At 39.8% G+C, this 19,272-nt stretch overlaps 2 protein-coding genes across 2 annotated transcripts in view; one reads left to right on the top strand and one right to left on the bottom strand.

The window, feature by feature from the left end:
• Nucleotides 1-584: 584 nt before the first annotated feature.
• Nucleotides 585-13,178, top strand: dhx36 (DEAH (Asp-Glu-Ala-His) box polypeptide 36). The gene is made up of 15 exons (XM_042486961.1): nucleotides 585-647; nucleotides 854-941; nucleotides 2,390-2,445; nucleotides 2,566-2,630; nucleotides 3,179-3,322; nucleotides 3,746-3,863; nucleotides 4,874-4,972; nucleotides 6,606-6,779; nucleotides 6,922-7,008; nucleotides 7,096-7,179; nucleotides 7,339-7,438; nucleotides 7,574-7,664; nucleotides 9,628-9,748; nucleotides 11,173-11,325; nucleotides 12,637-13,178. Exons 1-15 carry the CDS (start codon nucleotides 585-587, stop codon nucleotides 12,853-12,855), a joined length of 1,662 nt encoding a protein of 553 aa, XP_042342895.1. The 3' UTR covers nucleotides 12,856-13,178.
• A 1,259-nt stretch (nucleotides 13,179-14,437) lies between these two features.
• Nucleotides 14,438-19,272, bottom strand: part of LOC121943467 (rho guanine nucleotide exchange factor 26-like) — a 64,443-nt gene continuing 59,608 nt past the window's right edge. The window contains exons 13-15 of the mRNA XM_042486984.1: nucleotides 16,962-17,032; nucleotides 16,680-16,784; nucleotides 14,438-16,317 (exon numbers count right to left, since the gene is read on the bottom strand). Of these exons, the coding sequence (XP_042342918.1) occupies nucleotides 16,175-16,317; nucleotides 16,680-16,784; nucleotides 16,962-17,032 (319 nt within the window). The 3' untranslated portion in view covers nucleotides 14,438-16,174. The remainder of the gene's footprint in view (nucleotides 16,318-16,679; nucleotides 16,785-16,961; nucleotides 17,033-19,272) is intronic.

Here is a 19,272-nt window from a genome sequence, read left to right as displayed (position 1 = left end):
TAGTGTTTGCAGCAGAACTGAGGTATTGTACTGGCAACAGTATTGAGATTTTCCAACATTAGCCAGCCCTATATGATTTACATTTACATTTGTATATCTGATGTATGTGGATATCTGCTCTGCAAGTTCACAAAAATTTGCAAACTGCATGCATCTGTTGTAACCCTAAAAATCTCTTTAGATATTCTATCTTTCAAGTTTTCCTTTTTTTTACTCTGTCTTTTTCTTTGCTGCTACAATAACAAAATTGCTCCTCATCGATCATTTATGGTACCTTTATCCACTGCAGCATTATGCAATGTTGTTTTTATGTTTGAGGATTTGACACCTCCTTTACGTTAAGTGGTCGCCCATTCTGTTGTCAGACAGCTGAATGTGTGAAGATTTGCTCGCACTGGAATACTTCCAACTCTATTAGCCACCATCATCTGTTATCCTGCTGATGTTTTCTCAGCTTGCATTTGTGTGTCTACATTTTCCAGGTGACTAATTGCTGTTCTTTTCTTTCGCTGCGTTGAGAGAGTGTATCCTTGTGGTACTGCGAGGCAGAGGCTGTCCTGCAGTGGGAAGATGTTGTTGTCATAATGATGTTGGCAGGCAGTGTCAGGGCCTATTGTGTGGCTGAATGTGGAGGTTTGGAGCTCAGGGCAAGTCATCTCCATCTGCCTCGGCTCAGCATCTCCGAGGAGGCAGGCACCTTGTTCACTAGGCTCAGTTGTTGTTCAGGCTCCTCCGGCTAATGGCTGTTTGTTTCTGTTGTGCAGTTTGCTTCTTGTGTTTTTGTTTTTTCTTTCTCTTCTGGTTTTGTGTATTTTTCAGCTGCTAAGTGTCATGTAATGTCTTTGTCTAACAGGATGGAGCAATCTTGGTCTTCCTGCCTGGCTGGGACAACATCAGCAGTCTCAATGACCTGCTCATGGCTCAGCAGATGTTCCGATCAGGTACATACAGGTGACACGGAGGTGCATTGATGATTTACAGGTTAATATACAGGAGAAGAAATTAATTTCGTTCCACTTAGGGTGCTGTTTTGTATTTGTATTTTTCCTTCTCCATGCAAAATGTGTTTTGCTTATTGTTGTGTCAATGTTCGACCTTCACTTCACCTCAATCTCAATTTAACTCTCGTTATCACACTTTATACATAAGGTTGCAGCGGTATCCCTGTGTCAAGGTATACCGTGCTATGGAAACTGAAGATTATCAGACTTGGTACATTTGGTACATTTCAAAAAGGAGACTGTTTGCTTTTAAAAATGGTTCAAGTTGCAACTATAGTAATGAAATGTTTGTCCAAAAAAACACCTTTAAGGCTCATTTTAATCATAAGATTATAATTAGAAGAATAATTCTGTAATACAGTGATACCATAAAAAACCACAATATCTTCTCTGAAAAGAGACGGTTGTGGTGGGGAGTAAATTTCATACTGTTGCAGCCCTAACATACAAGAGTGGCATCACAACTAATTTGGAAGCCATTTGTGGTCCAGTGGGTTAGGGAACATTTCATTACTGTCTGTCACTTATGATCACCATTCTGCAGCTTCATTAGTAATTAGTAAAAGTTTTTAGTTGCAACAGTAGATTAATGTAAAAAGTTACAAAACCTCCAGTGCTCATACTCCCCATGCATGGACTGATGCTGCATTCATATGAAATCCATCTACCACTTCCCTGATTCCATATGAACACAGTATTAAAAGGAAGCAATAAACATCTTCTATTTTGTAGTTAAACTTGTTAAATAGAATATATTTATTTCATATCCTTACATTCTATATTTTTAATAAAGGAGAAGGAGTACATTGAATTTTAACTTTTTTGTAGAACAAAACCCCAAATTATTATTCCTCGCAATGTATTTTTATGCATCATAAAACATGACTGGAGGGGATCTTGAAACCTATTGGATTTTTCACAAATGTATCAAGTTTGTGTGTTTTTCTGCCCATATTAAATAATAAAAATAATGAGACTTGTTGCCATCGATGAACAAAAAATTGTATATTTTTAATAAATGAGAAGGAGTAAATCAAATTTTAACTTTTTTGTGGAAAAAAACCCCAAATTATTATTCCACGCAGCGTATTTTTATGCATCATAAAACACGACTGGAAGGGATCTTGAAACCTATTGGATTTTTTTTTACAAATTTAACAAGTTTGTGTGTTTTTCTGCCCATATTAAAATAGTAATAAAAATAATGAGGCTTGTTGCCAACGATAAACAAAAAATGGTGATAAATTATTGCCGTCTCCATATTTTCCAGGATATTCAAGGTTCTATTTTTAGACATAATCTTTCAGCCTTGTGCACTAACAGTATTATCTTATGTTAGCAAATGGTGCTTTGTTTGAGTTTCTTTTTTGTGTCCTGTTGTGTTTCAGACCGGTTCGTTATCATCCCTTTGCACTCCCTCATGCCGACTGTTAATCAGACACAGGTCAGCATTCCTGTTTCTCTCTGTGCTCTTCTCCTTGACTGTGTCTGTATCTGCAGATGCTTTACTCCCTCTTCAATATCAGAAAAGTGCAATCTCATCTCTCTCCCTCACCCTTCTCAGGTGTTCAAAAGGCCTCCTCCAGGAGTTAGAAAGATTGTGATTGCTACCAATATAGCTGAAACCAGGTATGTGTGTGTATGTGTGTTTGCGTGTTTTGGTCGTCCAGTCTTGTTATTTCTCCCTTTAAAAATGTTTGTTGTTTGGGGTGTTGTTTTTTGGTGAGGGAATAATTGGGGGGAATAAAAATGACTGTCTCTGTCAGTTTTGTTTGTGTACAAGTGTAATGCAGTAGGTCCCCGTCATTAATATAATCAGGGGGCTAATTAGCACACATTTCTTGGATTGATTATGAATACTGTCATATTAGTTTGCATGAAGCACACTGAGTCTCTGTCAGGCAATTTGTAAATGCATTCACACACATCCTCGTGCACACACAAGCCGAACAAATTAAAAAGCTGCCTGCACTCCCCTCGCATCACTCCCCTAAATATAGACTCTAAACCTACCAAAGGGCTGAATTTTATTTTTACTTCTGAATGATTGTGTGTTTGAGAGTTTTTGCTAAGCATTTTTGACAGAATGCTTTGAAGTTTCTTTCTGTCTGATTTGGTCTTTATCCTCCTTTTTTTCTTTCTCTTCCTCCTTCATTTCTCTCCACTCTTCCTCACAGCATCACCATAGATGATGTTGTTTTCGTGATAGATGGAGGCAAGATTAAAGAAACCAACTTTGACACCAATAACAACATCAGCACTATGATGGCAGAGTGGGTTAGCCTGGCCAATGCCAAACAGAGGAAAGGACGTGCTGGCAGGTTTGTGTGTGTGTGTCTGCACTGTGGGGTAATTTTATATGTATGTATTTTTATAATGAGGCCACGCTGTGTATTAGTGCCTCTGGGTATGCAGTACTAATCTGGAAGGATTATTTTGGGTCTGTTGGTCGTCTCAGCTCTCTGTCAGTCTTCCCCAACAGCCCACTCCTTCCTGCCTCCCCATCTGTAAACACTGAGAAAGGCAAAGCGTAGGCACTCCCAGGTTGTTTCCAGTCTGTGACTCCAGACATCTGTTCTATTAGCTTGCTCTGACATCAAAGTGGAGCAAGGTCCAATTAGCAGGATCTGCTTACTGAGTGAAGTTTCATCCCATTGATTTTAAATTAAGCTCTTGTCACTGGACTGATGTAACACATAACCTTCTTCCTCTCTGCCCCACTTTGTCCCTCTGCATATATCCAGAGTGTGTCCGGGGAAGTGCTATCATCTGTACAATGGTCTCAGGGCCAGCCTGCTGGATGCCTATCAATTACCCGAAATTATGAGAACACCACTGGAGGAGCTCTGCCTGCAGATCAAGGTTGTGTATGTGGAGGGAAACAGAGAAAGACAAATAGGTGTTGGCTGGGGAGTTAAGATGAGGACAGGATTGCTGTGAATGAGTTGTTTGAATGCAGGGATGGAGGGGGGGCGAGGACAGTGCTGCTGTTTTTGGTTTTGTGTCGAATTACAGCCTCTGCTGCCTAATGAGAACTAGGGATGGACATTGTGGGTTGACTCATGCCCCTTGCTCTGCAGCTCTTTCTCTCTCTTTGTGCCGACAACATAATCGTTCCTCCTCTGGGCCCCGTTCTCTTACATTAACAGTCACTTTCATCTTTGCTTGCTTACTGTTTTTCCCCCCTCCTCTATTTGCTTTCTCTTTTTAAATCCACGCACTCCACTCAGACATATTTCATCCCATGCTAATGGAACATTATGCCAAAGTTCATTCAGATCGAGTGTTTGTAATGATTGTTCTCACCAGTAACTATTGGATATGTGTTTGAGTGTGTGTCTTCCACTACTTGAGTTGGATGTAGTGGAGTATATGTGTGTGTGTGTGTGTGTGTGTGTGTGTGTGTAGTGTGGGTTTTTGAAGCTAGTGGGTGAGAGGCGGACTAATGCATCAGTCTGTCCTTAAAGTGAGAGAAACACTGGCAACATGCTAACCCTGAGCTGACTCTCTAATGCACAAGCACTCTAACACCACCATATTAGTCAGACACAGAAATGTGGTCGCTTCTTTACTCCCCTTAGATTTATAGTGTATTTAAAAAATCTCTCTTTGATGTGGAATTGACTGATAGTAACATGTTAATGTGGTTAACTCTAGAGTGTTGTTTGATTTGTCGCAAACATCTTTTAAACAGCAGTATGAACGAACCATGAAAGGACGCACACAAAGCTACTTGCAGTAGACTTAGCTATATCTGTGTATTGTTCAGTGTTTGCCGCAAATGACAGCACTTAGGTAAAGCCAGGGAGTTCAATGAATAAATAATTACATGTTTGTGCTGATAAATGTCTAATGTGATGTGTGCTGCCTAGATATTGAAGCTTGGGTCTATTGCTCGGTTCCTTGAGAAAGCCCTTGACCCTCCCACTGAGAAGGCCGTCAACCTGGCGATCAAGAACCTCATAGACCTGGTAAGAAAGAGTAAAGATCATTGAAAACATTCTTAAACTAGGTACAGGGACAACAGTTAACTCCAGGAGTTCAACTACAATCAGTTTCATTTTTGGTTAATTTGTTGATTTTCCTGATATCCTCGTTTGTATAAGTATCATAAATAGTAAAAAAAAAAAAAAAGCTCCTTTCCCAATATTAAGGTCTCCAGATAGCTCGTCTTGTCAAATAAACAGCCGTATTTGTTAGTAAAATTATCATTTTTAGGTTTTTGACTGACAAGAAAAGTTGAAAGTTAGGAATGTTCGGTCTTTTTTGCTTGAAAAATTACTGAAACAATTAATTGATTTTCAAAAATAATTAGGAATTAATTCTCTGCTTATTATCTAATTAATCCACTTCTTGTTTCAGCTTTAATTAACATTTTTATCAAAACATAGGATCCTTAAAATGTGTTAAAAGACACTGAACTTCGTCTAAACATAAGGCCTGAATTGTCAGTAAAATCTCTTTCAAAAGTGCAAAACATGCTGAGACATGGGACGTAGGACTTATGAATCATTTTTTATAACGTTATAAGATCTCAAAATAATTGGTAACATCTGTTTTTCTTAAAAAAATTACCAAAAGCCGGGGTGCCAAATGGCTCACCTGGGAGGGCTATAGCTATCCTATCAGAATAAAGGCATAAAAAGCTTTAAAAAAAATTATCTTTAAAAACAAAATCATTTATAGAATGCCTTTTGAATTAACATCACACAGATCAGCGTAGCTGAACCAACATCGCTCACATTTTGTTTTCTCCCCCGCAGAGCAGGAGATCCATGATCTGCCAGTTAGCTGTCATTGTACTATGGATGACACGTGGAAATGGAAATTCAAAGAAAATTGACTATTAAAAACCAAAATGGCTGAAACCAGTACAAGGCAATGCAAGAGGCTCAGTGTATTTTATACCAAAAAAAAGGTTTTTCAGACTTGGCATGATGGAAATCAAGGCAGTGGAATCATTCAGAGTGAGAAACACAAAATTACCAAAAAACAAATCACTAATAAACACAAAAAAAAAAGAAAGTCATGTTTTATGTTACAGTAAACATGTAGCCAAAATAGTCCCTAACCCTAAATACAGTCATTGATGTCGGCACATTTTTTCCCTTTCAGTTTTGGTTATTCTAAAATCGGTCTTAAATTTAATTTGAATGATATTAAAACAAGTCTAAAATCTTACTCTAAGGCATAGTGCAAGCAACAAAAATACAATAATCCATGTGGGAAATACATGAGGAGCTCTCTTAACCTGAGTGTGTGGTTTCAAGGTCTCCTGTCTGGAATCATTATGTACAAATCTGCAAGTTCCAAGGATGCTTATTCCCAAGTGAGGAGTAAAGGTTGAATAAATAACCGAAGATTTAAAAAGAAGTATTTATTAAAAAGCTTAAGAAGGTTAAAACACAATAAAAAAAAATGGAGAATTTGTACTTTGGTCTGACGGTACTAAAAGTAAAAGCAGATGCCCTAAAAAACCTTAATATGCTATGTCAACAGAATGTTTCTCATTTTATTTTTTGGGGAGAATTAGTCCATTTTGGTGGATATGTTTAAAAACACTTCATTTTGAGCTGTAAATGAGTAAAGATGTGTGATTTTCAGAACGCCCTGGACCGCTCAGAGAATCTGACAGCATTAGGTTTCCACCTGGCTCGTCTGCCTGTGGAGCCTCACATTGGAAAACTCATCCTGTTTGGAGCTCTGCTGGGCTGCCTCGACCCCATACTCACCATCGCTGCTTCACTCAGCTTCAAAGACCCTTTCTTCATACCCCTGGTAGGCCACTGAGTTCACAGACATGAAAGCTTGTGTCGGCAGTGACACTCAGGCACACTTCAACTTATTGCTTCACGCTTCATTCTGAATTCTTCCTTTGCAAAGGAGGTCTTAAAGGAATATTCTTTTGTGTATCTGTCAGGGTAAAGAGAAGATGGCAGACATGAGAAGAAGGACCTTGTCCAGAAACTCCAAGAGTGATCACCTCACTATTGTCAATGCCTTCCAGGTAAGAGAGCCCTCATCCTTCAGTTTGTCTTTGATCTTCGTCTGCTGTTTGAATGATCGTTACTTAATTTATACATTGATTGTCAAGGGCTGGGAGGAAGCCAAACAACGTGGTGCCAGGTATGAGAGGGAGTACTGCTGGGACAACTTCCTGTCTGCCAATACACTCCAGGTGAGCCAGGATGATTGTGAGTGCTGCGCTGAGCTCTACACTGAAGTGCTTTGAAGAAAAAAATAAAATAAACATTACATTTTTAAATTGACTCCTGCCTGGCCAGATAAGGACACATAGCCATTTTTTAAAGAAGTAATTTGTCCTTTTATCACGCAGATGCTGCATAACATGAAGGGTCAGTTTGCTGAGCATCTCATGCATGCAGGCTTTGTCAGCAGCAGGGACCCCAAAGATCCCAAATCTAATGTCAACTCAGGTAACAGACTAGTTTTTTGGTTGCGATTCAACTGTCAAAAAAAGCTTTGTCCTATGAATCTTTTAACAGGCTTTTCACATGGGGCATGTAAATGTGCTCATTTGTTCTTTCTCTAATTCTCACTTTCCTCCCCAGACAATGAGAAGTTAATCAAGGCGGTGATTGTAGCCGGTCTGTACCCGAAGGTGGCCACGATTAGACCATCTCACAGCAAAAAGAGGCCTGGGTGAGTGTGCCAATTCAATGAGAAATGAACAAAGACAGACAGGAAAAGGGCTCCACAGCACAAGATAGAGAGGTGCACATTATTCCTATTGATCTTTAGACTAAAAAATGGTCTTTACACTGCAATATCTCACCAGACCTCTCAGTTAAGAGTTCTTTAAGGGTCCTGTGACAATTACTCGAGGCTGTGCAGAGACCATGTTAGGAAAATTGTCAAAAACAGAGGCACTTTTGCACCTGAAGATCAATGCAGTCATCAGAAAACTGCCCTCAGGCGGCTGTCATGGGCAACCTGGGCTGTGACCTGTGTGCAAAAGACAGACGCACGCAACAGGGAGACAGACACACACTCTCACAGTAGGGCTGTCACTTTTGTTTGTCTGTCTCAGTGATGGCTTGAGACCCAGTTGCACAGTGAAATTGGCAGGGTCATTTCCTCTGCATAAGTAATTCTCCACACTTGTGATGCCAAGCCAGTTGTAAGTTTTCACATGTCCGCAGCACATCTCAGTATTTAATAGATTCATCGCTTGATGAAGCACTTCTTGTTTGTTTCGCTGCTAAATCAGAACCCTGTCTGGTAGATGCAGCTTTGTTCCCTGCAGTCAAGCAGTTGGTTATGTTTGGCCGATACTCTGGAGTTTGAAACAGGATGATGCTTTCATGTTAGAGATGATTTGCCGACTGCAACATGACTTGCCTTTGGTACCCTGCGTGCTGAAATGGCAGGAGGCATTCTGTGTGCATTGGAATAACAAGTCAGACAGACTCGATGGGTTAGTTCTGAAACTACGTTCATTTTAACAAAATGTTTTCTCAGGCGACATGTGCCTACAAACACATAGAAGGCATATATGATATGAAATTTGTACAATTATTCTGACAAACATTTTACAATAATATCCGCAATTTCTGAAATAATATGAAATGGCATCTGTATGGCATTGAAACACACATCAAGAACACTTGATGTGGCATTTCACTCCTCAAAATCGATGCAGCAGAAATTGCTTTTTCATTCCTTGTCAAAATCTGGCGCCCACGCTAGCTACAGTGCAGCTTGACTCAATTCGTTTGACCGTACACGTTCAGGTGTGTTATGCTAGTGGTATCAATGATGCCTCATGTGACATATTTGAAGGCAATGTCTGTTGGTGCCACATATTGTAATTGAAAAACAACATGGAGGTTTAGAGTTAGTAAGAAGTGAGAAGTGATGGGTAAAATCTGTGGTGTTCCTCTTTAATGACTGTAAAACTTTGAGTACACTGTAGTGCCGGTGGCAGTCGCAGAGAAATTAGTTGCGATCCTGCCTTCACTTTTTATGTTTTTAACCAGCCATTGCAAAATAAAGTTATTTATATTATCAGTTAATTAACAGTTGGAGGTGTTGACTTCATATTCTTTTTTTTTTTTTGTGGGGCCAAATTATAAAGTTAACGGTTTAAATTAAACAACTCACAGAATGATAAACTGATACTGATTGGTTTTCTGTCAGCTATAATTCATGTCTTCCTTTTTGGTAGTAGGAAAGTTCTATAGTCTTTTTTTCCCTTTTTATCTCCTCTCACAAAATGCTGCTTTTCCACCTTTAGCTATAATAGATGTTTCCTCGTCATTCCTTTTATCAGCTGTCGAGATAATGATGGTGATAAAAACCATTAGCTTTTATTCATAAAGTGTCGGTGATGTGACTAGAAAATAATTGTTTCACTATGTTTAAGCAAAAAAAGCCACACATTTGCTGGATTTCTGCTCACTAAATGTTTTTGTTGGCTGCATTTCTTTGTCATGCATGATAATAACCAGATTAGCTTTGGATATTTGGATTGCTGGTCACATAAAATACACCATTTGAAGAAGTTGCATTGGGCATGGGGAATTTTTTTCTAATATTTTATTGACAAAACCCAAACCCCATTACCCGGACAAATACTTTTACTTTGATGTATTTTCTTCCACAGGGTGAAGGTGTACACCCAAGCTGATGGAAAGGTGTGTATCCACCCAAAATCAGTCAACGCTGAGGAGACTGAGTTCAACTATACGTGGCTCATCTACCACCTCAAGATGAGAACGAGCAGCGTGAGTATACTATATTTTAACATGCTGCATGAATGTTGTGTGTTTTTAGATTTGTGTTGCTGTGTGTTTTTTTTTTTTTTTAATTTTGTACGTGTTGGTGTGGAGGGTGCGTGAGAGTGGAAAAAAGGGCCGCTGGTTAAAGGTTGGCAGTGGTGCCACGCCAGCTTTACACTGAATGAATATTTGATTAAAACGCTGCCTTTCAACTCTCTCTCAAAGGCTCTTGGGCTTCAAAGCTTCCAGACACAATGTAAGAGGTGATGGTGGGGGGGCAAAACGGTCAATGCGGCTCCCTGACTGCCGCCCTCTCTCGTTCTTTTTTTTGTTCGGCTTTTTTCTCCTTTTCTCTTTTTTTGCCCCTCTTCACATTCTCATTTCCCTCTCCCTCCCTTCCATCTGTCTGTCTTTGTTCTTTCTGTGCTGTGGCTCTTTGTGAATGTTACCATTCGGCAGAAAAACACCTTTCATGTCGTCCCTGATTGTTGCCTGTGCTTTTGTCTCTCACATTTATGCCGTGGTTATTATCAAGAAAGTGTTGTGCTGGTTTTGACCATTATTATAATCATCACCAGTAAATGTTTTTTTCTTGTGGTGAGTATGTGGTTTTGTGCACAATTTGTGTCTGTTATAAAGTAAGCGCGAAGTAAGTTATTCTGAGAGTGTGAGATTTTGTTTAGTGAAAGAGAAGGAAGGAGCAGAACAAGGCCATAGAAAGGGGGGAAAAAGGCAGGAAAGTGAGGGATGACATTAAAGTTTATCTTCTCTGACACACTTGTCCCTGGTGGTCTAATACATTACACATTCATGGGGCAAATTCAGTTGTCACTGCTCTCTCTTTGCTTCTTTTTCCCTTCTTCTCTCCTTCCAACTCCTCCACCTTTCTCTACCTCTCTCTGATGCTAATTTCCAACACTTCTCTTTCTTTCAAAGCTGAAATAGGTTTTGTTTGACCTCTGTCTGCTGCTTATGTAATCTCTGGCTTTTAACCTTCATAGCAAAACAGTTTCTGTGAGTGTGTGCATACGGATCAGTGCATTACATAGAGTATCACTTCATGTTCTGTCTGAATTTGCAAAATTTAGTGAAATATATTGTCATCTGTGTAAGAAAATTGCCACTTAGTATAGTCAAGCTACTCTACATAAGCATCTGTCAGATCAGAGGAATGGATGGAAAAGAGTGTAACAAATTTGCGAGATTCACAGACAGGGCAAGATGACATTTCTCCTAACACTGGCAGTGAAACACATTTCAAACTTGCACAGCCTCTCTTCACTAATGGGACACTTTCAGCCCACACCACAGAATAGCTGTCGGGCACGGTGTGTCATAATGATCCTGCTGCCTGTCACTGAGTGGGTTCGCGTATTTGTTGTAAAGCTGCTGTCGTTGTGCGTTAGCGACACCTCTCTGCATGTCCTCAGATCTTCCTGTACGATTGCACCGAGGTATCCCCGTTCTCACTGCTGTTCTTCGGAGGAGACATCACAATACAGAAAGATGAGGACCAGGAGACTATCGCCGTGGACCAGTGGATCGTCTTCAGATCACCAGCACGCATCGCTCACCTTGTCAAGGTAATATAACAAGGTGTCTACAAGTCTGTAAACATAAAACATTATGAACATAAGGCTTTAAATATCATCATAACAGTCACCAGCATTTTATTGAATTTCATATATCCATCTTTTAATTTCTTTTTGTCAAAATTAGTCAAGCTCTTCTGTGTGAAGGTAAAACTTTTGTTTTTTTCTTTATACTCACATGTTGGCAAAATGTAGATTAACATAATATTTGTATATATGTATATATATACTCATTTTCATAACCATATTCCTACATAAAATCTTCCTCTGCACAGGACTACATATACTACTTATCTTTATATTTACCGGCAATGCTTAAGTAAGAAAAAGTTGTCTGGAGACTAGTCTCAAATTCTAGGGCTGTATTCAATCTAAGAAAATCTTAATTGAGTTAAATTCTACCTACTCTTCCAACAATTGATTGGTCAATGGTGGAAAAAAAATCTGCATGTTATCTCAAAATTAACTAAATTGCCTCAGTGCACTGAGTGCTCTGTGCCTTGTAGCACTGTGTGTCCACCAAAGCCTTTTTATCTGTCACAGGGCTCAACGTTAACGCTTGCCCAGGGCAAGTAAACTCTGTGTTCAGGCAAGTGGAATGCCCCGAGTGAAAAATAAATGTGACCTTCACTTTTCAATTATCCGAAAATACACTGTGCACTGTAATGCTTTTCTACCTGAGCTGCGTGCACACGTCTGCTCACCACAAAATGTTGGAAAGGACCAATGAGAATAGTGGACATACTGGACACTATATAAGTTAACTCAGGAGTATGACAATGTCATTTACATATAACATAACATTAAATATCTGTACCACTGCATTCCAGAGCGAGTCTTACTAGTTTTAACTCAGAAGCCAACATTAGCAATTCTGCTGCTCCAACAATTGCTCCAAGCCTTGTAATCCAGCCTTGAACTGCAGTGGGTTTTTAGAGACTTCCCTAAATAAATCCGTAATAATAAGTCTGACACTGAATATCTTCTGTGATTATTTATCCATTTTCTGATCAAAAATAAAAATCGAAATTGTTCAGCTTTGGGTAAAATGCATCACTCCTTACTGTCAGCAGCTGTCCAATTACAGTGGAAAAGGGCGGAATACAGTAATGACCATCAGTCACAGAGGGCTTATAAAAAGTAACACCCACAACCAAAGACAATTTGGTTGGACAAGACCAGAAGTTTACAGCCCTATTTAATTTGGTTTAAATTTTTTTCTTTAAAAGGTCCTGAAAAGCATTAAATTTCAAAGACGCACTCACAGCAAAGCCCCTCATTCCTGTCTTTTTTTTTTTACAGAGTTTGAAGAAAGAGCTGGACTCTCTGCTGGAGGAGAAGATTTGCAACCCTGCTCCTATAGACTGGCAAAACCGTCAGTCCAAAGACTGTGCTGTCATCACAGCCATCACGGACCTCATCACCACCCAGGAGAAGCCCACAGGCAGCACTCAGGGCGGAACATGGACACCTGCCCCAAGAGGACAACACAATTACTTCAATGACGACGACGATGATTAGAGTTGGCCTTTTTTTTTTTGGGCTGCCCATGAGGAGAAAAGCCTCGGGAATGAGTGACTGCATCCTTGGACACAGAGGTTAGTTGGGAGATTTATGAGAACCAGCTGGTCTCCTTGATGGTGTTGCCAAAGGTCAAACCCAGGACTCGAGAGTACTGGAAATGTTATGCACTTGACTCCCACTACTAATTTTTTGCCCATTCTGTTATTTTGCAAGGACCAACTCATGTTCAAATACACCCAGTAGCTGTTTATTGTTTAGTTTGAACATTGCTGGTGTCACTAAATGGACTGAGTAATAAAGACAGTATGTTAAAAAAAAAAGCACCTGGCTTGGCTTAATCTGCTGAAATACAAGAAAAAAACAAAGTGAAAACCATTATCCTGAAATACTGCTGGCTTTATGACGGGGAACCATAATCTGCTCTTATGATTGGAGAGCACCATTTGTTCTGAGCTCTGAGAAAGAAGTCACTAAAATCACTTGGGTGATATTTGGTTGGAATGAACACCTGCATTGCTGTTAACCTTCAGCAGCACACAGTTGCGTACCCCTGATTTACCAGCTGGTATTTCATAAATAACAGAAAAAGTACTACTTGACGAAGGATTTACACACATTTGTGATTAATCAGCACTGAATGTCCAGAGAGCACATGGCTAATTTATTGTTCCAGCTATTACGACAGGAATAAAAGTGGATTCATTTTCTTTGGTCTATCTCGCAGCTCTCCTCAGGGAAAAAAGGTGTCATATTGATCAGAGAGTAGATGACAGGCTTGATGCAATTAATCTTTTATTTATATACTGAATATATAAAGCTTGACTAAAGAAGTTCCTGCAATATAAATCTGTATTTTGGAAAACATACATGTTAAAATTCAGGCTGTTTTACATATTTACATGTACACAGATGATTTACAATAGTTACAGGAAGCGATTGAGATAAAGATCAATTCATGCTTAGATGTGTGGCATCACATAGTTAATATTCCCTGAGTGCAAAGCTTCGTTCTGGGTACTCATGTCCTTCCTGCCCGCTGCCGTCATACCTCGCTTCATGTAGCTCAATAGTTGTGGTTGTCATTTGGGCCGGAGCCAGAGCTTGTGACAGATGGTGTTATCACCACACTCTGACCAAGCCATTCATTTCCTTTAGCTGGGCATGGCAACACTAAAAAGATGACTCACAGTGGACAATCACATTAAAAGCAGGGCCGGGCAGGGCCGCTCTTCTCTCCCCCAGTCTCCCCATCAGCACACACAAATTAATTTCAGCTTGCCTCTGTAACATCGCAGATAGAAATCCTAAGGGGGGGTATTTATATATACACCCCTGGCTGGCATCGAGTGTGTGTGATATTTCAGGCTGTCCAAATCATTGAAAGGATGGAGAGAAAAATGGCATTTGTGACACAAATGTAGAGTCTGATTCATGGTGGTGACATTAACTGGTGACAAACAGCAAAGACGAGACAGATACTTGGCCCTTCTGGTTAACCCGTCGATGGCATATGAGATCAAACCTCCCAGAGTACTGTAATTCTTAGGATTGAAATAATTCTGACATTTTCTATTGAAGCTATAGTTTGTACCTTTTATTTAAAAAAAAACACAACTATTGCCTGGACTTGCATGTAAATTAAAAACAACCAATAAGAGCCGAGAACTCAATCGTGCCGATCGCGGCCTGTGAACTGGGGTCAAATTAGGCAGCGGTGATTAATCATGAATCAAGATTCTGTTACTGCATTGCCTTTTCTCATCTCAAATGTGAACTGATACAGTGTTGGAGGCGGGCACCTTTTCATTCCAGTGAAAGTTGCTCGATTAAAAGCTACATTTCTGTGGTATGAAATTCAACGCATCCTCCACATTGTTGGGCCCACAGAGCAAGCGCAGACTGCCGCTGGCCGAGCAGTCAGCTTCCGATTAGCCCTCGGCCAACTTGAATGATTTAATAATGCGGTTCTTTTACACTTTGAAATGTTACCAGACTGAATGGATCAAATCAGGATTGTAAAACGAGTTATTTTGCAGGGGTTGTGATGCCAAGTCTATGGGGGGAAAAAAAGTCAAGGTACACAAAGGCATCACATGACGTCCACATTTGCCCACTACGTGACATTTGCTTTAAAGCACAGCCCTGTTCCTGGGGGCTTGTTACTTAAGTCACATGCATCCAACATGGTGGCAGGGTAAAAAAGTTTCTTGTTTTACAGCTAAACAGTACACTTAAATATGTCTCTGAAAAAATCTGAGTAGGGAAACAGACAATGCAGTAACAGAATCTTGATTCATATTTGTTCAGTGCTGCATGATTTGACTTGAAATGCCTGACATCTGTGTCAGAGATTCCTTGGCTCTGATTGGTAATTTAAAATGTGTTGTGGTAGATTCTAACAAGTGTCATAGAGGCAGTAGGAAGAGGAGAAGAGACATGTTAATATCAAGCGTACTTCTTTCAGAATATAGTGACCGATTCAGCAAATTTGACAGTTATTTTCACAAGATTTACAATCTGCAGCTTTAACACAAAGTGCCTTGAACTTCAGACCAGTAGCATTCATGTTTTTCTCCTTTGCGATTGAATGCAACTGAAGCACTCACAGGAGTTTCTGCACAAACCCACTCACTGTGAAGAAGCTGCCAATCCCTCCGTCCTGCCTTTTTATCACTTTAACAATCAATATCTTCATAGTTACTGTCAAAGCTCCTAATAATCACACGGCCTGATCCCCGTTAACAGAGCACACATCAGGCTGCTGTCATTCTCGCACTATTTGGTCTTCTATACCTCCTATAGTGATATTGCAGTCTCAGTTATTACATTGCACATAACAAAAATATGCTTGAAAAAAAATATGCTTGAAAAATAACAAAATTTACAAATTTTACACCATCAGTCATTCTGTAGAGCAGGGTGTTGAAAGCAGTGACTCCGGCAGTGGGTGTGAAGTTTTCTACCCGACCGGGGAATTAATGAATGTGACAGATCCCACTGTCAAGCCATCCCACCCACACAGGGAGCAATCAGTAATTAAGGACATCTCTGTTCTTCTGCTGTGTTTGTCCTCAAAAGTCTTTGCTTTGAAACTCAGACAGAGTGCCTGATATTTAGACATCGAGCAAAAAAATGTGACTTCATCTTTAACCCACTGTTAAGAGTCCAGCAGCCTGTTCCACTTAGTCCCTGAAGGCACTTTACTGATGCTTTTACTGAGCTAACTTGTTTGGGTTCACGTCTTAGAAATGCAGGTCACTTGTGAGTCAAAGGGTGAGAAAAGCCCTCTGTCCATTAAGCACTAGGCTTATCCTGCTCACACATTAGTCTCCAACCCCTGCAGGCGGTCCATCCTCTGCATGTTGCGTTCAATGGTGGCCTGGCACGTGATTGGCTGGGCACACTCAGCGAGGAACCACCCCCTTTCCCCGTCTCGCAGTCTCTCACCTTCATACCAGCCTAAAAAAGAGAAATTGCACTGATAAATGAAACCTGAAGTATTCCTTGTGTCTCTCTGCTTTTTATTCGCAGTTCTGTCTTTTCTTTAACATGAAATGCAGTTGCTATGGTTACCAAAAAAAGAAATGACCCTTGGCCTCTTTGTGTTTGTGTAGTTTTTAAATCACATCTTCAAACAGGAGTAAAGTCCATTATGTGAGACAGATACTGCCAAGGAGAATGTATTTAAGTGCATGATGAAAGAACACAGTTGAAACAGGAAGGTGGAAAATGACAGGAATACTGAAGAGGCTGAGTGAAGCTAGAGTAAGTGTCTCAAGGAAAAGAGCGATGAAGGCGGAAGAGAGAGCGAGCTAACCCACCGTCTTCTACAGTCTGCGAGACAAGCACCACATCAGCCACCTGCAGGGACAACTCGTCTGGCTGCTTGGCTGTGTAAGTTCTGATCACCTCCACCTGCATGACATCTAAAACAACACAAACAACTTGATTAATCCCTCCATATAAGTTACACTGGTGTGATTTGAAATACATCTGAATTTTGGAAATCAGACTGAGAAAAACTGTTCATCAAATGACCACAAGGTGGTGCACCAGCCTAAAAAGAGAATTCAGATGGCTTTTAGGTGTTTGTGACAACTTACTGGTTCTGTCCTGACTCTTGTTGTTGTTGATGTTTTGGCCCAAGGCGCTGATCCACCGAGCGCGCTCATTCCTAAAAGCACACAAAACAGCAACTTTAACTCTTCTGGCAGTAAAAGAGTTCAGAATTTTATGGAGAGTTTAATTAACTTCACTGCTCCTTAAACTTGACAGAGCTGTGGGAGTGGCTCAACTCCTAAATTGTGGTTGAAGGAGTTTAATTCTTTTGATTTTGTGTTACAGATGGGGCACATGCTATGTTCCAGCTGTTTTTGAGGACATACGCAGCTGTAAAGGACAGCCAGAATCTACTTAAACTAAGCATCATCAGACATAAGCAGGTATGTATATGCACAGGCTTACAGACTTTTGAGGCAAATGGATTATGTATTTGTCTGGGACTCTAAAAACTTGGTATTTCACCCTCTGATGGTTTTGCAGCATGTGAGTGTGCATTCATACTTTTTATGGTAACCTGCATGCGCCTTGGTAAGAATGCAGAACAAATTACACTACTCAGTTGTAGATAAATAACATCATAAGTCCTGGAAAGGTTACTTTTGAAATGTAATTGGTTACAGATTACTAGTTACCTGATTAAAATAATATAACATATTACATTTGATTAGTTTTTGAAAACTTTTGTAAAAAAAAGTTTTAAACTGGGCAACAAAGTTGAAAAATGTCTAGAATTAGGTTGTGCCAAAAGAGTGCGTTCCTGCATAGTTAAAAGATGCAAAGAGACAGAGTGTATGTTATATTCTACATATCAACTTTTTACTAAAAATAATCTGTTGGAAAGTAAACCCTTTGTAATCACCAATATTTTTAATTTCTCAGTAACTGCAACTAATTACAATTACTTTTTTTTGTAATTTCTTACTCCCCACCATTGAACTTATTGATAATCCATTTAATGATTTTTCAGCAATCAGGTAAAAGTCATTTATAAAATCTGCAGGGAAGTCTAGTTGCAGTTCTGCCAACAGTACAAGGAAATGTTTTTACAAAAAATGTTTTTTCATGAAGCCATGATCACAAAACAAAGAAAATTCAAAAACACATCACAACATATCAAAAACAAATAAAAATAATTTCTGTCTAAAATTATGGTTAGACATGAAGTCTAATTTTTGGGTTTAGGCATAGATTAGGTTAAAAAACAAAATTCAAAGTTATTGTTTTGCTATCTTATCCAAATATTGATGAGCTGATGAAAACATGCATCAGGCGCACACCACTGTGTGACGCGGAGTGTTTCACACTGCCCCTGGATCAAATACCAAATTTTTAACAAATCCTTTAGTTGCCCGGCAAGTTTACCTTCCCTCCCTCCTTTCCATCCGCTATCAATGAGAGAACAGAGGTTTGGTTTCAGTCAGAGAGAACTGAAGACAACAAGCACCAGGCTGATTCCCAGGAGGGAACATACCTGCTTTTTCTTTCTCTCTCTTGTGTGTTTCATGGGGAAAAAAAAGTGGGTGGAGTTGCACAGGCTGGATTCCACAGAACTATCTCTCATTTCACCTGTTCTCGTCTACTGCTGAAGGGGGGGAGGGGCGAGGATTTAGAAAAAGCATGAGAAAGATAAAGGGGGTTCAGGAAATTAACCAGACGGGGGGATCTGGGGCCCCCGGTGACTCAGCACCATTGCCTGAATCATGCAGATGCGTACAACATGCACAGATTGAGAGCAGTATCTGTGTGTGAATGCTCTTCACAAGGGCTTCAAAAGAACCTTCAACAGGCAAGTCCCATGAGTCAGACCTCATTACTGCGTTCCTATTGTCCACATGCTGTTTTGATCCTGTTCAGGACACATTAGCTGTAAAACACAGGGTCACGTCATTCTTTCAGAACTAATTGGGCTGCGTGAAATCTCCATAAATGTTTATAACCATTACTTTGATAAAACCAGTAACTTAAAGGCAATAAATTTCTCCCACAATGCAATATTGTGACAATAAGTGTGACCTTTGGAGTCGACCGATACAGTCTCTATCAATACCCATCAGGCCTGTCACCTCTCTTTGATACCACCTGATATGGCGTTGCTGCCATTTAAATGTTTCCTGGTGTCGTCGAAAACTCTTAGTAGGAAATTATGACTTACTTCTAAAGTGACATCAATCATACTGTATTGTGCCTTCTTACACAGTTTTTTTTCTCGACAGGTATAGTATGACTTAGTTTCTACATACAAAGCTATGAGATTTTTTTTCTAACATGTTATACTAAGACTTTTTTCAGTACATTATACTATTACTTTTTTCATTGTGCTATCCTGACTTTATATATATATATATATATATA

This window comes from Plectropomus leopardus, chromosome 5 (assembly GCF_008729295.1).
Source record: "Plectropomus leopardus isolate mb chromosome 5, YSFRI_Pleo_2.0, whole genome shotgun sequence".
In the NCBI taxonomy this organism is placed as follows: domain Eukaryota; kingdom Metazoa; phylum Chordata; class Actinopteri; order Perciformes; family Serranidae; genus Plectropomus; species Plectropomus leopardus.
This window is presented reverse-complemented; position numbering and strand designations above follow the sequence as displayed.